Consider the following 20908-nt stretch of genomic DNA (forward strand, 5'->3'; position numbering starts at 1 on the left):
TATTCCTGAAAAAATATACATTAAAGCTCTGTTTGAAAATGTTTCAGACAGTAATACTCTACTTGTCCAAGCAAGCTGATCAGCAGGAAAATTAATATGTAAGTTAATATGTAAGTTCTTTCTTTCTTTCTTTCTTTCATTTCTTCTTTCCTTCCATTTTTGTTTCTTTTCCTATTGCCTTTTTTTAGCTCAGGTGAGTTTTTCCGATCGCTCGATGTCCGGCGTCCGTCGTCTGTCTGTCGTCTGTCAACATTTAGCTTGTGTATGCAATAGAGGCAGTATTTTTCAACTGATCAATTTGATCAGAATGATTATCTTGATGAAATCTAGGCCAAGTTTGAAAATGGGTTACCTGGGGTCAAAAACTAGGTCACTAGGTTAAATCAAAGAAAAACATTGTGTATGCGATAGAGGCTGTATTTTTCAATTAATCTTCATGAATTTTGGTCAGATTGATTACCTTGATAAAATCTAGGCCGAGTTTGGAAAAAGGTTATCTGGGGTCAAAAACTAGTTCACTAGGTCAAATCAAAGAAAAACCTTGTGTATGGGATAGAGGCTGTATTTTTCAATTAATCTTCATTAATTTTGGTCAGATTAATTACCTTGATGAAATCTAGGCCGATTTCGAAAAGAGGTTATCTGGGGTCAAAAACTAGGTCACTAGGCCAAATCAAAGATAAAACAGTTTGTATGTGATAGAGGCTGTATTTTTCAACTGATCTTCATGAAATTTGGTCAGAATGATAACCTTGATGAAGTCTATGCAGAGTTTGAAAATCGATTATCTGGGGTCAAAAACTAGGTCAAGGTCAAATCAAAGAAAAACCTTGTATATGCGATAGAGGCTGTATTTTTCAATTAATCTTCATGAATTTTGGTCAAAATGATTATCTTGATGAAATCTAGGCCAAGTTTGGAAAGGGGTTATCTGGGGTCAAAAACTAGGTCACTAGGTCAAATCAAAGAAAAACCTTGTGTATGCGATAGAGGCTGTATTTTTCAATTAATCTTCATTAGTTTTGGTTAGAATGATTACCTTGATGAAATCTAGGCCGAGTTTGAAAAAGGATCATCTGGGGTAAAAAAACTAGGTCACTAGGTCAAATCAAAGCAAAACATTGTGTATGTGATAGAGGCTGTATTTTTCAACTGATCTTCATGAAATTTGGTCAGAATGATAACTTTGATAAAATCTAGGTCGAGTTTGAAAATGGATTATCTGGGGTCAGAAACTAGGTCACTAGGTCAAATCAAAGAAAAACATCGTGTCTGCGATAGAGGCTGTATATTTCAATTAATCTTCATAAATTTTGGTCAGAATGATTTCCTTGATAAAATCTAGGCCATGTTTGAAAAGGGGTCATTTGGGGTCAGAAACTAGGTCACTAGGTCAAATCAAAGAAAAACATTGTGTATGTGATAGAGGCTGTATTTTTCAATTAATCTTCATGAATTTTGATCAGAATGATTGCCTTGATAAAATCTAGGTCAAATTTGAATATAAGTGGTCTGAGATCAAAAAATAGGTCACTAGGTCAAATCATATGGAAAGCTTGTATGTGCAATAGAGGCTGTATTTTTCAATTGATCTACAAGAAATTAAGTCAAAATGATAACCTTAATGAAATCTAGGCCGAGTTTGAAAATGAGTCATCTTGGTTCAAAAATTAGGTCAATAGGTCAAATAATTGCCTTGTTAAAATTTACATTAAGTTTGATTATGGGTCATCTTGAGTCAAAAAGTAGTTTAGTTTAAACTGTATTTATTTCCACAAATTGTATATACAAACATGAGTACTATATTTAAATCAACAAAGTTTGATAAAAAGACATACATCAATCAAAATAGTACAAACAAACAAACAAAGAAATTTTCAATCGAATGGATTGGAAAACAAGCTACTTAAAACTTATATGAATTCCGCTCCATATGTGTTATAGTTATTTCAGAAAACAATGATAAATGATGCTTATGCTTTTAGAGTTGACGCGCGGACCGGTAAGAGAACATTATGACGTCAATTATCGTTCAGATGCTTCTTTATTTAACTACTCGGGCTAGCTCCCTTGTGGCTACACATCTGAACTCTGAACCGTGGTAAATTAGACGATAAACCACTCAAAGGCATTGATCATTTGTAAGCAAACATATGAAGGAAACCATTATTTTTTAAGAAAACCGATGTTCTTGATCGCAGAAGATGGAACACATTACTGGCTTGTTTTGCAATTATTTAAACGCATCTGTTTACTTTGAAGTACTACCAAATGCAAATGTCCCTTCGATTAGCATTTGATGTGAAAATGGTTTACCATTCAAATCGAATTCAGTTCAAGTAAACTTATACTTACAGGTTATTATTTTTGAAATATGCATAAGTTCTTAAGCTGATATATTGCGCGACTTTTAGAGAGCGGTACTATTCCGCGAAGAAATGAGTGCATATTTCTCAATACAAATCTAATGTTGTTTTTTCTTTTAAATAATATACGCATCTACTCTTATATATTATTAAAATGTTATATTAACTTGTTCTTTAGCCTGAGTAAAATTGAAAATATTGTCGTAATAGAACTTTTAAATGTGACGACAAACATGAAACTGACGTCAAAAATAATGTCACCGATATGGAATTTAAGCATTACGTTGGCAAAAATAGTCATCTCAGGTCAGCTGTAATTTACTGGAGTTTATAAATAAGTATTAATGTAACGGGTTACCGGTTCCACTCTCACGGCTTTAGGGACACACCCTTGTGGGACCAAAAGACAAAAAGTAATACTGATCAGAAATATTTGGAACCAAGCAATGCTTAGATAATGTAGAACTGATGATTATTATGTCAAGACAGTCTATGCGTTCTATATAAGCACATCACTTTTTCAGAATATTTATATAAGACTGGGTCTAGAGAATATTATTTTAAGACACAATGTAAGATCACATCAGATCAAGTATTTTTTGATGGGTGGGGTGTAATATATATAGCATCTAAAATAAGATTGTTGAGCCTAAAGGGAATTCAATGCGAGAATGTTTCAGTAGCATGATACTTTTTTCTGTTATGTGTACTTTTTGTTTTGTTAATTATATTTTACTTTGTTTACAAAAATTGTTTTTCTTACTTTAGACTGAATTGTAATGCAATTTAGGCAACACATTACAGGTGAGCTTTAAGATAGAAAGAATACCATTAATTTGTTTTACACACAGCATGAATAATTTGCTTGCTTTAACAAAAATATATGTTAAGTAATTATCTTACATTGACCGATGATTCATATATATCACAAATTTTGAATGAATCTCGGGGTCGTGAAGTTCGATCCCCGGGTGAGGTGTTTATTCTCCGTGACGATTTGATAGATGACATTGTGTCTGAAAAAATTCGTCCTTCAACTCGGATTCATGATGAGAAGTTGGCAGTTACTTGCGGAGAACAGGTTGGTACAGGTACAGAATCTAGGAACACTGGTTAGGTAAACTGCCCGCTGTTACACTCAACTTCAATCCAAAACAAACAAATCAAATGAAGTGCATCTATTAGTCCGGGTAAGCATACACTTTACTGCATTTATCTTGGAAATATTATATGTGTATACTTTTAAAAATTCAAATGTAGGGGCAGATTCCCTTCCAGAGCTGTTAACAAGCACTTCCAACGCCATACATAACAAAGCAGGCACACTGTAAATAGAAACTATAGTGGGAAATATAGCAGATGGGTTCTTTCAAAAGTCCATCAACAAGTCCACCAACAAGTAAATTTTAGTTATAAGCAAGATGACAGAAAATAGGATGGGGAAGATAAAGGGTTTTGGGTGTTGGGTGGTGGTAGGGAAAGAAAAACAAGGAAGACAAGTTTAAAGGGAAAGTTATTTGTCTACATAAATTTTACTACTAGATTATAGTTCAACTGTTTTTCTTTGTCATTCTTAGTATTTCGTTTCTGCCATGAATATGAAGAAAAATAGAAGCTCTGTAATACGTGTTTTGTTTTCTGCATGGAACATGCTGTATGGCGCCAAATGACGACTGTATCCTTTAAGTTTGCATTATCCCATTTTTATAGACATCTGACCCAGGAACTGCACAATCTGAAATTGGAAACGCTGACGTATATAAACAAAGAAAACCGCAGTTTCGTATCTGACCCAGGAACTACACACAATATATACTAAGAAACTATGACTTATATAGACGAAGAAAACCGCAGTTTCATATCTGACCCAGGAACTGCACAATATGAACTGGGAAACGTATACGCATATAGACGAAGAAAACCGCACTTTCGTACCTAATTTTCTTTTCTAGCAAAAAGTTGCCCTTTTTATCTTTTCTTCAGCGTGCATTTGAACAAGAAAGAAACTGTGTGTCAACAGTGAGGCTCTCGCGCTTACACGCTGCTAAGACACCTTGACACAACTGCGCGTTCGTAACAAAGCGTATCCCGTAACGGATAATTCAAAAAACGAGATGACGTTAGCGTATTGAAATAACGCTGACATTCCCACATATTTCATGGACAATTAATAATTTAAGTGGAAATAAATTCATCTTTTCTCAGCTTTCTGCCCGTTCTGTGCTGAAATACCGTTAGTACATGTCCAATTCGTGATATTACAGCTGTAGAATCCCTCTCAGGATACGTTGGTACCCTCGCCCTACCGGGTTGGGACACCAACCAGTTCCTCAGGATTCTGCAGCTGTTATAACACGCACTATCCCTACATTATTATTGTATTATTGCGCGGGAATATCTGTGTTGTTTTATCACGTTAGCGTCAGACTTTTCATTTTGACTTATTCGTTTCGGGGCCGTAGTATGTTTACGCTTTGCCATGGATCGCGCATATATAAATAGGCGTTTTAACAGCACGTGAGCACGAGAATCTCTCTGTAAACAAACGTTTACTAACTTGTATAGTAGTCGCAACTTGACCCGATGTTGACCTTAGGCGATTATTCTACGATTATTTATAGTATAAATAAGGGTGCTTAGGGTACCATGTTATTTATGCTAGTTTGTTACAATCACTCCTTTCAATAATAGTTTTGCCTCTTATGTATTATAATACAAGGTCAAACATCGGGTCAAGTTGCGTCACTATAAATAACCAAAATGAAAGAACAGTACTTTTATGCCAGAATACAGGCCTGCGTTATGAAAGAACAATATATAATCGTAATTTAATTCCTCTGGGTCGTGGTAGATCAGACGAGAAACCACGAAATTTATTTTCATTCCTGCATAATGACGAATATGATGAAATTCAATCAACATTGAACTGGCTATTTTGACGTCATATTTGACATCATGAAGTTTTCTCATCGGTCCGCCCATTGTCACAGACTTACAATGTTTGAGTACCTGTTTTGCTTATCGAGCTACGTAAGAATCAAGGATATACCGTATATTTTCGCTTATAAGACGCACTCGCTTATAAGACGTCGGGCATGCAGTCTGGGGTTTCTTTTCTTTTTATTTCCTTGTAGTACACGCTTATAAGATATTCCCCACTCTCTGAAGTGGAAAAATTGACTTCCAATAATGCGTCTTATAAGCGAAAATATACAGTAATTATACCTTCGCCCTTCCAAACATAATTTGCCTGTGGATTCGTGTCATCGACAAACTGCTGGAGGAAGCACTTTTTCATTGTTTTCTCTATATCTCCCCACGGGACGTCATTGAGCCGGATTTGTCGGTCTGGAATTCCATCACCACCTTTAGGCCATTCTCTATCATCCTAAACAGATATCATTATTCTCCCGTTATCCAGCAAATCAATGTAGCCAAATATCAATTGATTACATTGTCGTATACTTTTAAATTGAAGCTAGAAATCTAACTGCTTGCTTGCAGATTAAAGTAAGGATTCCAGTTGTTTATATAGCAGTATATTTTGATACTGAAGCAATAAACACCTACTGTAAACTTGCAAATCGTAGTAGTCAATTGTCAGATGTTTACATTGTAATATATTCTGATACTGAAGCCATAAAACCAGCCAGCTGTTTACGGGCAAATCAAAGTAGTCAATATTCAAATGTACATCTTGATACCGAAGCTACAAAGGCTACTCAGTAGGCCACTGTATACTGGCAAATAAAAATTGCAGATTTACAAATGTTAACATTGTTGTTAATATTATACTGAAACTACATAACCCAAACGAGGTTATTCAATTTTCAAATGTTTACACTGTAATATAATTTATATTGATACTTATAAAACCAACTGCATGCTGGTAATTCAAAGCGGTCAATTTTCAAATGTTTACAATAAGTATATCTTGGTACTTAAGCTAAAGAACCAACTGTTTACTAGTGAATCAAAGCGGTCAATTTTCAAATGTTTACACTGCAGTATATCTTCATACTCAAGCTACAAAACCAGCTGTAAACTGGCAAATCGAAGTAGACAATTTTCAAATGTTTACATATTTACATATCTTCATTTTAACTGTATATTTGAAACTAAACTTGCACAATTTCAGTTGACTGCATTATCATAGGTTTTTATATTCATATTGCAACGGTGTATTGGCAACTAAAGTTGCAAATTTTAGTTGTACATTTTCGAATATCTTTATTTTACCATTCAAACGTTTTACTCGCAAACCAATATAGCCTTTTACAGTTTTTTGCTTTGACTTCTATAATTTATGCTCTTTTCAGGTTAGTTAATACTGATGATGTATCGATACACTATCCAGGTTACTGTTGATGGTTTAGCAATACCTTTTTCAAGTTAATACTAACGGTATATGGACTTATGGAAATGATATATAATGATATATCAATACTGACAGTATATATCGATACATTATCAAGGTAAATGCTGATGATACTAGTATATCGGTACACTATTCAGGCTAATGCTAATTCTTATGGTATACCTATACACTATCTAAACTAAGTTGATTGTTCTCGATACATTATCAGGGTAAATGCTGATGGTATATCGGTTAATATTAATGGTATACCTATACACTATCTAAACTAAGTTGATTGTATTTCGATACATTATCAGGGTAAAATGCTGATGGTATATTGGTTAATACTAATGGTATACCCATACACTATCTATTGATATACCACTAGCAAATTATTCATGATAATTTATCGATATTACAGCATTAACTTAACTTTGAATGTGTATTGACACACCACAAGCATTATCCTTGAAAGTTTATCTATATAACATCATTAGCGTTGATTGAGTATCGATATGCCATCAGCAGGTACTTTGAAGGAGTATTGATGTACCATCAGCATTTGCACTGAAATAGTAACTGAAATGCTTCAAAAAGTGTGTGTTTTAGATGTTTACAGCAGCATTTACAATCTGGTTGCAGCTGTTAGCTCTTACCATGCTGGGCACGATAGATTCTGTCTTTGCGACCGGTGCAGATCATGCACAGGCAATATTTTTTTTGGCAAGCACTCCTTTTAACAGTTAATGGTACTGTCCAAATTGAAAGACAGAGAAGTTCATTACAGACATTAAGATTTTAGCAGGGTATGGGTTAGTGCGAAGTAATATTGATCGAACCAAACAAACAAACAACGAATGAAACAATTGTTCAAAACGAGAACATATTTCGTCAGATTAGGAATTATCCGTTACCTTCAATAGTAGGATTACTATCCCTGACGGACATCTGTCTTCCTTGCGGGTATCATATTCGTAGCAGAAGAAGTAGAAAATGTATCTGCTCGGATCGGAACTAACAACAAAATCTCTTCTACCAGGAAACACGAGAGCATTACCTGTAAAGAAACGTCACAGAAATAACATATGAGCCGCGCCATGAGAAAACCAACATCGTGGCTTTCGAACCAGCGTGGATCCGCGCAGTCTGGTCAGGATCCATGCTGTTCGCTAACAGTTTCTCTAATTGCATTAGGGTTTAAAAGCGAACAGCATGGATCCTGACCAGACTGCGCGGATGCTCGGGCTGGTCTGGATCCATGCTGGTCGCAAAGCCACTATGTTGGTTTTCTCATGGGGCGGCTCATATCAAGTTCCGAATTAGCGTCAGTAAGTCACACAAAATGTCATATTCGAAACAACTTCAGCATGAAGGACTTCATTGAGCGTAAAGATTCGCTGTATACAAAACGTTTCTATTCTAAGGACTTGCTTGTATGTGATATTAATTGCTATGCGATACTAAAAAAAGGACCATGATGGCTCTCAATGGCTCAACTTAGAACTGTGTCCAATCTTAACTGAAAATCTAAAGAATGTGCATTATTAGCCATTAGAATACAATGGGTACGTTGTTTATTGCTGGTAGTATACGACGTATATAAACGCCATCTCAGAAGTCCAAATTAGGCTCTAGCTTTTCATTAGAACTGCTGCATGAATATCCTTGTCAGCGTATGCGCTATACCTGGTTGCCATCAAACCATGTACTTGATATAAGCGGGTACCTTACTGTCCAACGGGTAAAGGGATGAATGTCATATATATTTTTTTGTTTTACACACTTGTAAAACCCGAAACCGAAGTACACATATATACGACAAAAATATGACAACTATTACTTTTGTTTAAGAAATAATATATCTCATCGGTGATTTGTCGCTGAATAAATCACTGTTTGGAGTTCAGATGCGAAGGAATTATATCACGAGGGCGTAGCCCGAGTGATATAATGCTACGCATCTGAACGACAAACAGTGATTTATTCAAGAGCAAATCACTAAATGAGATATATTATTTCGATTCTAACACGTTATCAAGGACTTTAAAGTACACCTTGTCGACATGCATTAGATATTTGCCCGTTTTCAATCGGGTTCTTTTCCAGCGCGCCGAAACGCCGCTTGACGCTATGACGTAATAGTTGTGACGTCAGAACAGTGAATTGTTGTTTAATAAATCACTGTCTCCAGCCTTCTTTGTTTAACAGGAAAATGAATCGGATCGTGTTAGAATTCTTTTTATAGTCATTGTTTCCAAGTCAATCATTTTTAATTTCAAATCTCTGTACTGGCAGTATAAATAAAAAGTGAAAAAAGTAGTCCAACATCGGGAACCGCACAAAAGATATCCGAATAAATTTGTTTTACGCACTTGTAAAAAAATTCTGTTAGCCAATCAAATTGGAGGAAACGGTCCAAAAAAAATAAAAGAAACAATCAATAACGAAATTGGCCCAGCATATTCTGAATGAAACACAGGGCAAATATAGTTCGCGAAAAGTTCAGCTGTTATAAAGTAGCAAAATTATATCTCACTTTTGTCTACAATGATAAAATCCCATTACTTTCGAAAGAGATATTTTGACTATCAAAAACATTTTCAACCTTTTTGTCACGTGACCAAGCAAAAGTGACTGTCAGGTCATGTGAACGCGCTGATGTTTTGAATTTCATACGAGAGCAGATAACTGCTTCATTTTTTTAGCCAAATCATGAAATGACTGCCTCCCTTGTACGCATATAGTAGTGATGTCACTTGTTAATGTGCAAACAGTCGATTCAGACGACAGTAACTGTCAGAAAGAAAACCAAACGAAGAATTAATAACATTTTTAAGTTTTTTATGTACATTGTATTTCATTTTGTTCGGCATAGCAAAATAAATATCATATATGGCAGCGTGTGTGACACTGTTATTGTCAACCCTCGCAACAGAATGTAGCCACCCGGCTTTCGCCTCGGGTGACAATCTGCCCTCAGGTTGACAATATCAATGTCACACACGTTGCCATGTGATCTTTATATGATGTATACGTCATATATGAAGGTCAATAAACGTCTGGGTGTGCATTCGGGTCATGAGAGCACTTAATTTTTGGGAAGCGAAGCCTTCCCAAAGTCGCCATACTACGTTTACCGACATTGGTGAAATTTTACTTACAAATGCCGTTACTTCCTTTCTCCGTACATACGCTATAAAAGTAGTTCAGTGCTTCTATGAAAATCAAGGGTCTGAGAGTAAACAGAACGATACCATTTATTTAGCGAATGCAATAGATGTGAACACTTAAGATTTGTAAACGAAAAATATGGCACCTCTCTTTTATCCTCTCAGAAATCCTTAGAAAACTTTACAGAACGAAGCTAAATTGATCCCCCCCACTCCCCCCATATGAATGAAATATCCGTATGAATGGAACTTTTTCTTCTTTGATAAGGTAAAACTCAATGACAGAATACACAAAATATGTAAAATGCAGAGATAAAGCTAATAAATCATGTGAAATGCGTGTTTAACGAAAAATACATGGAATTGAAATTTAATCGAAACAGATAATGTTTATGTTGTTTAAACGGAAACGGGATTCCAGCGACCACTCTGGCTCTGTTACAGCTTATGACCTTGGTCTATAAATAGCTCATTTCAACAAACTATGGTTCCGAGCAGTTTCATTCATAACAAATTTCGATATGAATTATACTGCGCATTATTGATTATATGTTTAATAAAAGTATTACTTCTACTAGGTATGATTTTTGCATGTAATTCAATAAATAATGAGAACAAAATATGATTAATATAAAGTGGAAGCTTAAGTTTTAAAACTAAATTCTCCCAAATCAGTTGCTATACTGGTTCCAGGGGAGGTAAGTGCTATGTGGAATTGCCACAGTTATGCGAGCGCATTCTACGGTTTGTGTACCGAAATAGCTTACATGTTATAGTTTACTACATAAATAATGTTTACATTTACAATAGAAAGTAATAGTATTATTTGATTTCACGGCAGTTTGTTTGCTTGTTGTTGTTGTTGTTTTTTTTGTCATTTTTTGTAAGATACAAGTTCGTTTTAGAGCCATTCTCACAAATGCTGAAAGTAATATTGTATATACTGAATATAACTATTATATTACATTGTTTCGCACTAGGTTGCATTTTTTAAAGAACTATTACCGCGTCCTTTTTTTTAAAATCCATATGATTTATGTTATTTCCTCAAGCTCAAATTGAGCCAAATTTCAAAGTGAAAAGCACTGCGCAAAACAATCACAGAATTATACCATTTTTTTTATAAAAGCAATTTCAAAATTTTGCATAACAATTATAAAACACAACATAAATCTCTTTTTTTCCTTTTTTTTTATTTAACAATTAAATTAAACAAAGTAGTTTTTAACCGTGGATTTAATGAGACAGAATTCATACTTAAACATTGAAAAGGTCGGATGCTGTGTTTCTGTTTTGAATTTTTGCTTACTCGATTTAAAAATAACCTTAGGGCAGACGCAAAACCTACCCAAATTTCTTCCACAGTATGTAATCTAAGAGAGAATTCACCGCGTGTAACTCAATATTTTCTACCCCTTCTGTTTAACTAGTAAATTCACTTTGAACACCAAGAAATCGCTATTAAGATTCATCTTTTTTCCATTTTTTACAAGAAATCAATAATAAGTCTTGAAAGAAGTAAAAACTTACTAGAATAAAAAGAAAATAAGGAAAAAAAAATTGATCCCAGTAGGGCTTGAACCTACGCCCCCCTAAGAATTGCAGTAAAAGTAGGTTTACGGTTGTAATTGAATACTCTTCAAAAAGGAGGTTTTCTATTAGTGATCTAATACCTTAAGTAAAGTTAAGATTTTCGTACCAGATAGTGGCTCGAATATGGCCTTGTTGGGATCTACACGCTCCTCTATGCCGAAAATATACAAACACATGTCGAGAGCTTCGACCCTGAAAAAGATGCATTTAAGTCATAATCGATTAAACCTCAGCCATTGTTAATCCCAGTTTTCATGAAGTTACTTTTATGAAAGCATTTGAGCAGCACCACAAGAAAACCAACATTCTGCGTTTGCGACCAGCATGGATCCGCGCAGTCTGGTCAGGATCTATAATGTTCGCTTTCAAAACTTATTGAAATTAGAACAACCGTTAGCGAAAAGCATAGAGCCTGACCAGACTGCGCGCAGGCTGGTCTGGATCCATGCTGGTCGCAAAGCCACTATGTTGGTTTTCTCATGGCGCGGCTCATTTATAAAATGTTTTGAACATGAATTGTTGAACAAAAGAGTAAAATAATGGATAAATGAATGTCTTCGGCCGCTGATACTTGCTATGTAGCTGCTCTGTCTAATTTTAGATAGCCTAAATTAGGCCGAGAAGGATGTATCGCGTATTTTTAAGGTAGTTCTACACGTTTTTATCCCTATTATATAGAATATGATTTCAACATTTCAGAATATATACTTAGAACATTTGGCAAATAGGGTAGTGTGCTAGATTTTTTGCATGACTGGTTTGATATGGATCACTTACTTACAAGTTTTCATAATGAGAGTCTATGGGAAAATCACACATGATTTTGATAACATTTTCACGAGATTTTTTCCATTGTTAAGATTTTAATGAAACTTCTCACAGTCGTAAATAAACGTATGGTCTATAAAAGGGTTAAATTAGCTGTATAGATTCGTGTGCTTGTTATTTAGGTAGATAGTTGCTCAAGATAAAAGAGACCTTTCTAGATGATTTTAAGAGACCCCAAAAATGACGTTTTCAAGGGCAGATAACTCTTTTTCGAATCCGGTGACCTATGATTTTTATTGCATTTTTTGTTTCTTAGATGATTGTCTTTCAATATCCAAAGTTTAAAGAAATTCTGTTATTGGGAAAATTTTCGCCCATCTCATATACAGGGAATTCTAGCGTACGCCTTTAAGAGAAAATTTGGAATAATTGGACTTGACAAACTTCTAAATATCATATGAAGTTTGAAGTTTATTTAGTATACAGTCATGATTATACACATTTCATAATATAGTTGATGTAGGTCAACATGACCTATGAACAAAACTTGACAATAACACGTTCTAAAAAGGGATTGCCGATGGCGGAAATATGCTTAAAGAGCTTAAGTACATGCATGAAAAATACACCTCTTTATGACCAAAAAAATTCGCTTATTTAAGTATTTAGTCTCACTAAAGTTTTCTTGACAATTGCAAAGTTTTGACAGGAGACTGTATTTTAGTTCTAGTACGACAGAAGTACAATCAGAAAGAAAGAAAAAAAAAAGATTTAAATACTCTCTGTGTGTTTGTATTTTCTCAATGTGGATTAGCTCAAACATATTTTTATTCAGAAATTCGTGAAATATTTAAAATATGACATTTCAGGAATTAGACAGAAAGCTATTTAGCTTACAGGTGGGTTAAACAATAATGTACGAAAGACCCGTGGTGACATTTCAACTTCATTATTTCACGATTTCTGCTTCATGATTTCACGATTTCCACTTCATGAATTCACGAATTCACGATTTCTGCTTCCTGATTTCACGATTTCCGCTTCATGAATTCACGATTTCACGATTTCACGATAAAACTTCACGGTTTCGCGAATTCACGATTTCGCGATTTCACGATTTCCACTTCACGAATTCACGATTTCACAATTTCCACTTCATGAATTCACGATTTCCATTCATGAATTCACGAATTCACGAATTCACGATTTCACCATTAAACTTCACGAATTCACGATTTCTTGATTTCACGATTTCACGATTTCACCATTAAATTTCACGATTTCACGAATTCACGATTTCCACTTCATGAATTCACGATTTCTCGATTTCACGATTTCATAATTATAGTACAATTTCAACTTTTCGCGGTTTTATTAATCACATGACTAATGTATGACGTAGAAAACCGCGGGTGATATTCGCTACATATAAGATGGCGTGTTATATAATTGTACAACCAGGTTTAGGTACTGAAGGTGAAAACTGGCCGAAAATGCCTCAACTGATGAGGAAATAGACTTACAAACAATACTTTTAGAATGCATTATTGCTTAAAATGTGAAATTGTTCCAGGTCCTTTTTTTTCGGTTTTAGTAAGCTCCTCATCTTTGTGCTATTTAAATGAAAAGCGATGCATCTTATTCACATGTAAGCTATTGCCACCTGCTGTGTAAATGGTATGCAAACTGAGTTGATCAAGAATACGGCCTTACCACGAGGGCCGTTTAAAACGTAAAAAAGCGGCTTCGACGTTACAGGCGTGGAAAGGATATACATACAAAATATAAATTCAATCCATGCAAGCATTCTCTTTTAAATGAACAGAAACCAATGTGTTTATGGACGGAAAGACGGATTCCAAAATAACGGACTGACGGACGGACAACTGCAAGGCTTAATGCTCCGTCGCCATTGTCTAAAACAGTAAAGCTACTTGGGCATCTTATTTTGTTCATACATGTTTTAGTGTTGAAAGTACCCAATACTGTGTTGGTACAGGCACCAGTATCCCTCCCCAACCTCCACACAGACGTATGCAGTAGTATAAACTCATCATCTGTAACCCAGGCCATTCATTACGTTTACACTTCATTGAATAGAGAGTAATGGAATGGATTGGCCAAATAGAACAAGTGAAATCAACAAATCATGAATTCGTGAAGTTTAATGGTGAAATCGTGAATTCATGAAGTGGAAATCGTAAAATCAATCAAGAAATCGTGAAATCAAGAAATCGTGAAATCATGAAATCAAGAAATCGTGAAGTTTTTTCGTGAAATCGTGAATTCGTGAAATCGTGAATTCGTGAAGTTGAAATCGTGAAATCAGGAAGCAGAAATCGTGAAATCGTGAATTCATGAAGTGGAAATCATGAAATCAAGAAATCGTGAAATCAAGAAATTGTGAAATCATGAAATCGTGTAATCAAGAAATCGTGAAGTTTTTTCGTGAAATCGTGAATTCGTGAAATCAGGAAGCAGAAATCGTGAATTCGTGAATTCATGAAGTGGAAATCGTGAAATCATGAAGCAGAAATCGTGAAATAATGAAGTTGAAATGTCACCACGGGTCTTTCGTAATTATGCATACGATTTTCTGTTTTTATAGTCGCTATACATGCACATTGTATATGAAAGTAGCTAGATTCCTTATTGACTTTGATAATTTCAGATGTTTACAATTCGATTGCTTTGTGCATGCTCGGTTTTTTTTTATAAAAATATGTCCTAATATATCCCTTTCTTAAATCATTATACAAAACTAGATCTAGCAAAGAAATGGTATTGTTACAGATAGACATATTGTATTTTCAAACGGTGTATTACTCCAGCTTCCTGTTTCTACTTTAAGCTTATGGGATGAAACTCTAAATCTAGTGAGTGCAATCCTATATTTCTTAAAATTTACTTGATTTAGGTACATGTAATGATTAAAGTTGAAAACAAATCTGTGATATAATGCTCTGCTTGATTCTCTGAGCTTATTAGTCCACTCTTCTAACTATGTGCGAGCCATGCATCGTACAAACCCATAACTGAAAGCACATCTGTAACAAGTGGATCCTAATTTGTCTAATTTGGATAAACAATAAGATCTGTTAACATTAGTTAATATATCATTGATATATATTTTCTTTCAAGTGTATCTACAACTTTCAACCAACATCTTATAATTTTGAATAATAAGATTGAAATATCACCTTTCAAGTTCCCCGTAAATGAGGTCGTTCTGTGCAGTAGTTTAACCACCCCCCATCCCGCCCCGCCCCAAAGAAAAAGAGACTTACAAAATTTTAAATGAACTCTTTCTATTTGATAAGCCTGACAGACTCCTCATGTTTGGCTCCCATAGTTCAAATTTGTTGAAATCAGTTTATCAAATAGTTCTAGAGAATTAGAAACACTAATATTAACAAATTTGTAAAGATATTTTCTAAGTTTAAAAACGGCTTTTTGTGGTTTCATGAGCTTCGCAGAAAGTGACACGTTTAGAAAGATAGTAACGTTGCCGTTTCTATAAGTTTACTCACGAGTTGCCATTAAATCATAAAATGATTTGAGAAATAACTGCGCCCTCATCATCAGAAATTATTTCGAACGACGCATAACCGCCCGAGTGTTCAAACAGGGTTTTCTAGATAATATTGTTTTAAAGAAATTACGATAAAATGCAAGATATAAGATATGGTAAACATCTCTGTTGCCATGGTTACTTTAAACGTTAAGATAAATAGGGTACCATGAAACGTGTTTGGTATTCTGTTAATAACATTGCCCTAATATTCCATGTTGATCATAGAAAGAATGGCACTGAAGCCGTCGAAAAACCCATTATTATACCTAGTGGTTTAAAATTAGAGAATATTCGTTACCAAGCAAACACGAGTCCGCGGAATATACATTTTATGCTTATATTAGAAAACTAACGGGCATACTAGTAAAATTATCAACTACGTAGACTTTTACGAATTGCACAGAAAAGTGTTAATTAGTCGTATTTTCCTTTTTCTTCCAATATGAAATACCTTTGAATGGTAATGTTATTCAAACTTAGATAAGAACTGTACTAGAAGGGACTAAGATGATTAAAAACGCAACGGAATTATGAAACAAGCTGAATTAAAAAAAAACAACACATCACTGCCTAAATTAAAAAAAAAAGGATAGAATTAGTGCATGAATTAAAAGAGCAGTTAGAATCACTGCTAGGGTATGTTTAGATTTTGTAAATTATTTGAACAATTCTAGTCCGCTTCCAGACAAAAATGGTGCCAAATGAGAACCCATGGCCTACGGGTAAAGTGGTCATTACCTTAATCACTAGGTCCCGCTCAGCGTATGTTTGAATTAGCAAAAGCGAATTTATCTAAACAAGTTGAGACTACATGTATATCTGAATATCTCTGAATCAGACTAGTCTAAGTCTAAATGTCGATGCGCATGCGAAGAGGGAATAATATTGTACTACCAACCGGAGGCTTGCTTCTCTTCTAATTGAAGAATCATTGACGATACTGAACTGTAACTGTGCCTTTTTAATGCCGCCTGGAAAACGGTTGTCATCAAAATCGATGTCATAGATCTCGGCATATTGCTTACCAGGTACCTCGCATGAAAAAGAAATATTAGAATTGGAATTACCCCCTATCTTTGCAATCTTCATCATAAATGATATTCTGTTACTGAATGCTCTTGAAATCAGTTTTTTTACTTATGTACATAAAGAAGACTTGAACGATTACTATCATTTTTATTTAGCAACACTTCAATAACCGCAAATGATACATTGCAGCTTAACCCTTACCCTGTTAAATTTCTATAATGAACTTGTCCATCTTTCAATTTGGACAGTACCATTGACTGTTAAAAGGGGTGTTTACCAAAAATACACAGACTGAATAGCGAACAGCGTAGACCATGATCAGACTGCACGGGTGTACAGGCTTATCCTGGTCTGCACTGGTCGCAAAGGCAAAATCATTATTGGAATATTTTGTATCCATTAATGTAGTGATTGCGCATGTTTTTCGTGTTCTACAATCTGCAGATTTTTGAGGGATTGGTTGTTTGCCTGAGCCCGATAGGTTATTTATTGACGTTATGTTCAATATTATTTAAGAAATAATGTATCTCATTTAGAGATTTTTCGCTGAATAAATCATTGTTTGGAGTTCAGATGCGAAGGAGTTAGCTCTATAATCTCTTGCACAGCCCGAGTGATATAATAATACGCATCTGAACGACATATATTGAACTTGTACAGCTGAATTCTTTGAAAACGGAATTGCTATGAACTCTGACGTGAAAACATCTAAGTTGTTTTTTAGTTGATTTAGCTGGAACCAGCTGTCCACATGGGACGCTCTTCTAGTAATGTTAGCGTTTCAGGAGTTACAAGAGTGTGGGCAATACATTAAAAGGTGTTCCGATTCCAGAATCCCCCCACCTTTTGTCCTGACAAGATATAAAGCACTCTGCATAGCACTTGGATTTAAATTCTCATCGTGAGAAATAACATTATTTCACTACGAAGAGCCGAGCACTCGATTGGGATTCGAATACACACCCTTCTACTTGTAAAGTCAATGCGTATATACGACTCCTTTTCATTTAGTGAAATATTGAATGAAATCCTGCTTGTACGCATACCCGCGCAAAGTATAAAATATCAAATATCTTTTTTTTAATGTTTTGACCTTGTGAATCAGTGCTACAAATTATAAACAAATATACGTAATATTCTTTAAAATGTACATGGGTTCTTAATATAAATATACCAAAGAGTTTAACACGTACGTTTTCTTTAAACTGATCCCATGAAATGATGCATTCATGCGGTGGAATTTTTATGCCAAACTCTGACGCCTTCTTGTCATCTTCTTCACTAACCATCATAATGTTTGGGGTGGTCATCGGCTGCGATGTCGTTGACTGGGTGGTGGTAGGAAATGGCGGGAAATTGGTAGGAAATGGCGGGAAATAGTTTGGTGGCCTATAATATGGGTTTCGTCCGCCATAGGATTGATACTTACGGGATGGTTTGCCGCTGCTGGCCTGCACAAGCAGTAAGAGTAAAACCGCAACAATTTTCCTGAAAAGAAAAGAAAAGAAAGCGTGATTGGACTGGTATTATTTTGAAATAAAGCGTGAATGGTTTGGTACTATTTTGAAAGAAAGCGTGAAGGACTGGTACTATTTTGAAAGAAAGCATGAATGGACTGGTACTATTTTGAAAGAAAGCGTGAATGGAGTGGTACTGTTTTGAAAGAAAGCGTGATTAGACTGGTACTATTTTGAAAGAAAGCGTGAATGGAATGGTACTGTTTTGAAAGAAAGCGTGATTAGACTGGTACTATTTTGAAAGAAAGCGTGAATGGAGTGGTACTATTTTGAAAGAAAGCGTGATTGGACTGGTACTATTTTGACAAAGTATGTGATCATTTTTATATTGAATAAAGTGATATTCCCATTTTCTTAGGCCTACTAAAATAACGAACACAATGTTGATGGGTGAGGTAGTATTTTTTTTGTTCGATAATGTGGTCCGCAGGTTAAATGTCATCGTCAAACTGCTTAAAGACCTGCTCCAGTCCTACCTTTTAACCTAAAATTGTCACTGAAAAAAAACATGAAAATCCTGACTAAGAACAGTGACGCCTATCAAAATAGAGTCTATTTTATATAACATTCTATATAAAATACCTGAGGTTTTGCGTGCTAAAGTGTGGCGCGTGGCCGTTAACTGTTACCTATTGTAATCATGGGATGCATACACACAATAGAATTTGAATAGCCGCGGAGCAGGGCTTTAACAATCGTTTTATGGTTTAAGGAAAAGCAGATAATACTACATAGTATGGCCTGATTGTGTATCAGTTGCGCAATGGTTAAAACAATTCCTTCTTTTATCATGTTTATCACTTGCAACTTGGCAGTCTGTATACTGTGAAAGTGCTAATGTTCTTCAGGGTGGGGAGGGGAGGCTAATTCTTGTAAATTTCGCGGTAACGCCGATCCATAAAATTAACCACTAACGTGCATTCTTGTCAAACAAAATTCCCATTTATTTGATCTCTTTAAGCCGAAATCCGCGAATTCATATCAAATAATATAATGTAACAACTATTGTCGTTCTATATTCCAATTGTTCCTTCTGGTTAAAACCGACCATTGTTGAATGTTTTCCTTAATCTATTTTTGTTTTTGCTGCGCATCCGCGGTACACATTGCAACCACGAAACATATTAACAACTATTTCAAAATATTCATAGCAATTTCAAAAACATGTCAACGAAAACGTCCATAATGTACTCATATAATCGAATCAATCACTATTGGCTATTTTCGTAAATACATTACCGGTACAGAAACAAGCAAAATCTAATAAACAAAACATTCGACTGTGATTCACTTTGCTTAAGTTGTTAACAAAACAATATGCTGACCAGGTAAACAAACTAGTTAACATTTCTGAACAATTAATGAAAGTTCCATCGAAAAACATAACAAAATAATTAAGGTCAACTGAATCATTTTCTGTTGGGAACATAACAATATCTAACTAGGTATGATAGTAAACAAAGTCATTTAGGACAGACCTTAATGGATGAAATATTCCACTATTACGGAATTTGTTAGTGTAGTAAATACCAACAATGATATAAACATGTAAACAAAATGATTAGTATTTCTAAGAAGTGTTAAAAGTATATACAATGATGAATTAGCCGAAAGCTGTCCTGCGCTCTATCATTGTGTGACAGATGGAATGGTGAAGCAAAGATATAACTATACTATATCCGAAAATGAAAACCTCTTACTTAGCAACTTATATATTAAATGATATTTAAGAGTAATGAAATATTTACGAACAAAAAAATCATACAAACGAAATCGTATATGCGACCTTTTCTTATAATGCGACCGCTTCAAATTCATCTTAAACGTTTTAAGGGTATAAATACATTCCGTTTAACGACTTTTTTATTACGCGACATCCAACCCAGTCTCCAAAAATATGTATTAAACGACCGTCAACGAAACTTCCTTCAACCGTGTAATAGCAAATGTATACAATTAGCCGTTCTAATTGTCAAACAAAGAAAAAAATTCGTCACAGTAAGTAGACTGCGAGAATGTTTGCATCCTTTAAACACATTTTGAACAATATTTATCACGGTTTCAAACTTTGATGCGCATGGTATATCTGCATATTTTGGTATATCAGCATATTTCTTGTCTTGCAAAAATTTACCAAATCTATTAAGGGACCATTTCATCAGGAGACAACTTTTTGGTTGTTCCTTGTGTGGTCACTTATTACAATATCCACTTAATATATACATACATAATCCAACCGACTTTAAGTCACCGCGAAGATGTTTCCACGTGGAGTAAAGAAATTTATACTGAGATACACGAATAAACTATTTCCCCAATATATTTTCTTACGCATTTTATATTTCCGGAAGAGGAAGTGCATTTTAAATAGGTTGTGGTTCGCTGAGGCAAGTTTGTACCTTTTTTTTCAAATAAAATTCTTTGAAGTAAAGTCTAGACTATGTGTTTTACGAACTCTGAAATAAGATGGTGTAAATCAGAATCAGTCACTACAAACGGCGATATATTTAAATATTGGCAAAATATGTTTCAGA

General features: G+C 34.8%; 1 protein-coding gene across 1 annotated transcript; it reads right to left on the minus strand.

The window, feature by feature from the left end:
* Positions 1-3529: 3529 nt before the first annotated feature.
* LOC123542386 (uncharacterized) lies at positions 3530-20700 on the minus strand. Its single transcript, XM_045328215.2, has 7 exons — positions 20602-20700; positions 18051-18345; positions 16727-16860; positions 11593-11678; positions 7638-7780; positions 5592-5754; positions 3530-4101 (listed from the first exon to the last, which is right to left on the minus strand). Coding segments are annotated over exons 1-7 (876 nt in total). The 5' UTR covers positions 20604-20700; the 3' UTR covers positions 3530-4048.
* Positions 20701-20908: the final 208 nt, after the last annotated feature.

This window comes from Mercenaria mercenaria, chromosome 19, assembly GCF_021730395.1.
Source record: "Mercenaria mercenaria strain notata chromosome 19, MADL_Memer_1, whole genome shotgun sequence".
NCBI classification, from domain to species: Eukaryota; Metazoa; Mollusca; class Bivalvia; order Venerida; family Veneridae; genus Mercenaria; species Mercenaria mercenaria.

Coding starts and splice junctions, on each gene's coding strand:
- LOC123542386 (XM_045328215.2), bottom strand. Junction 16,861..18,050: donor GGGATCAGTTTAAAGAAAAC/GTACGTGTTAAA, acceptor TTTTCATGCGAG/GTACCTGGTAAGCAATATGC. Junction 11,679..16,726: donor AGAAGAGAAGCAAGCCTCCG/GTTGGTAGTACA, acceptor CATCTTTTTCAG/GGTCGAAGCTCTCGACATGT.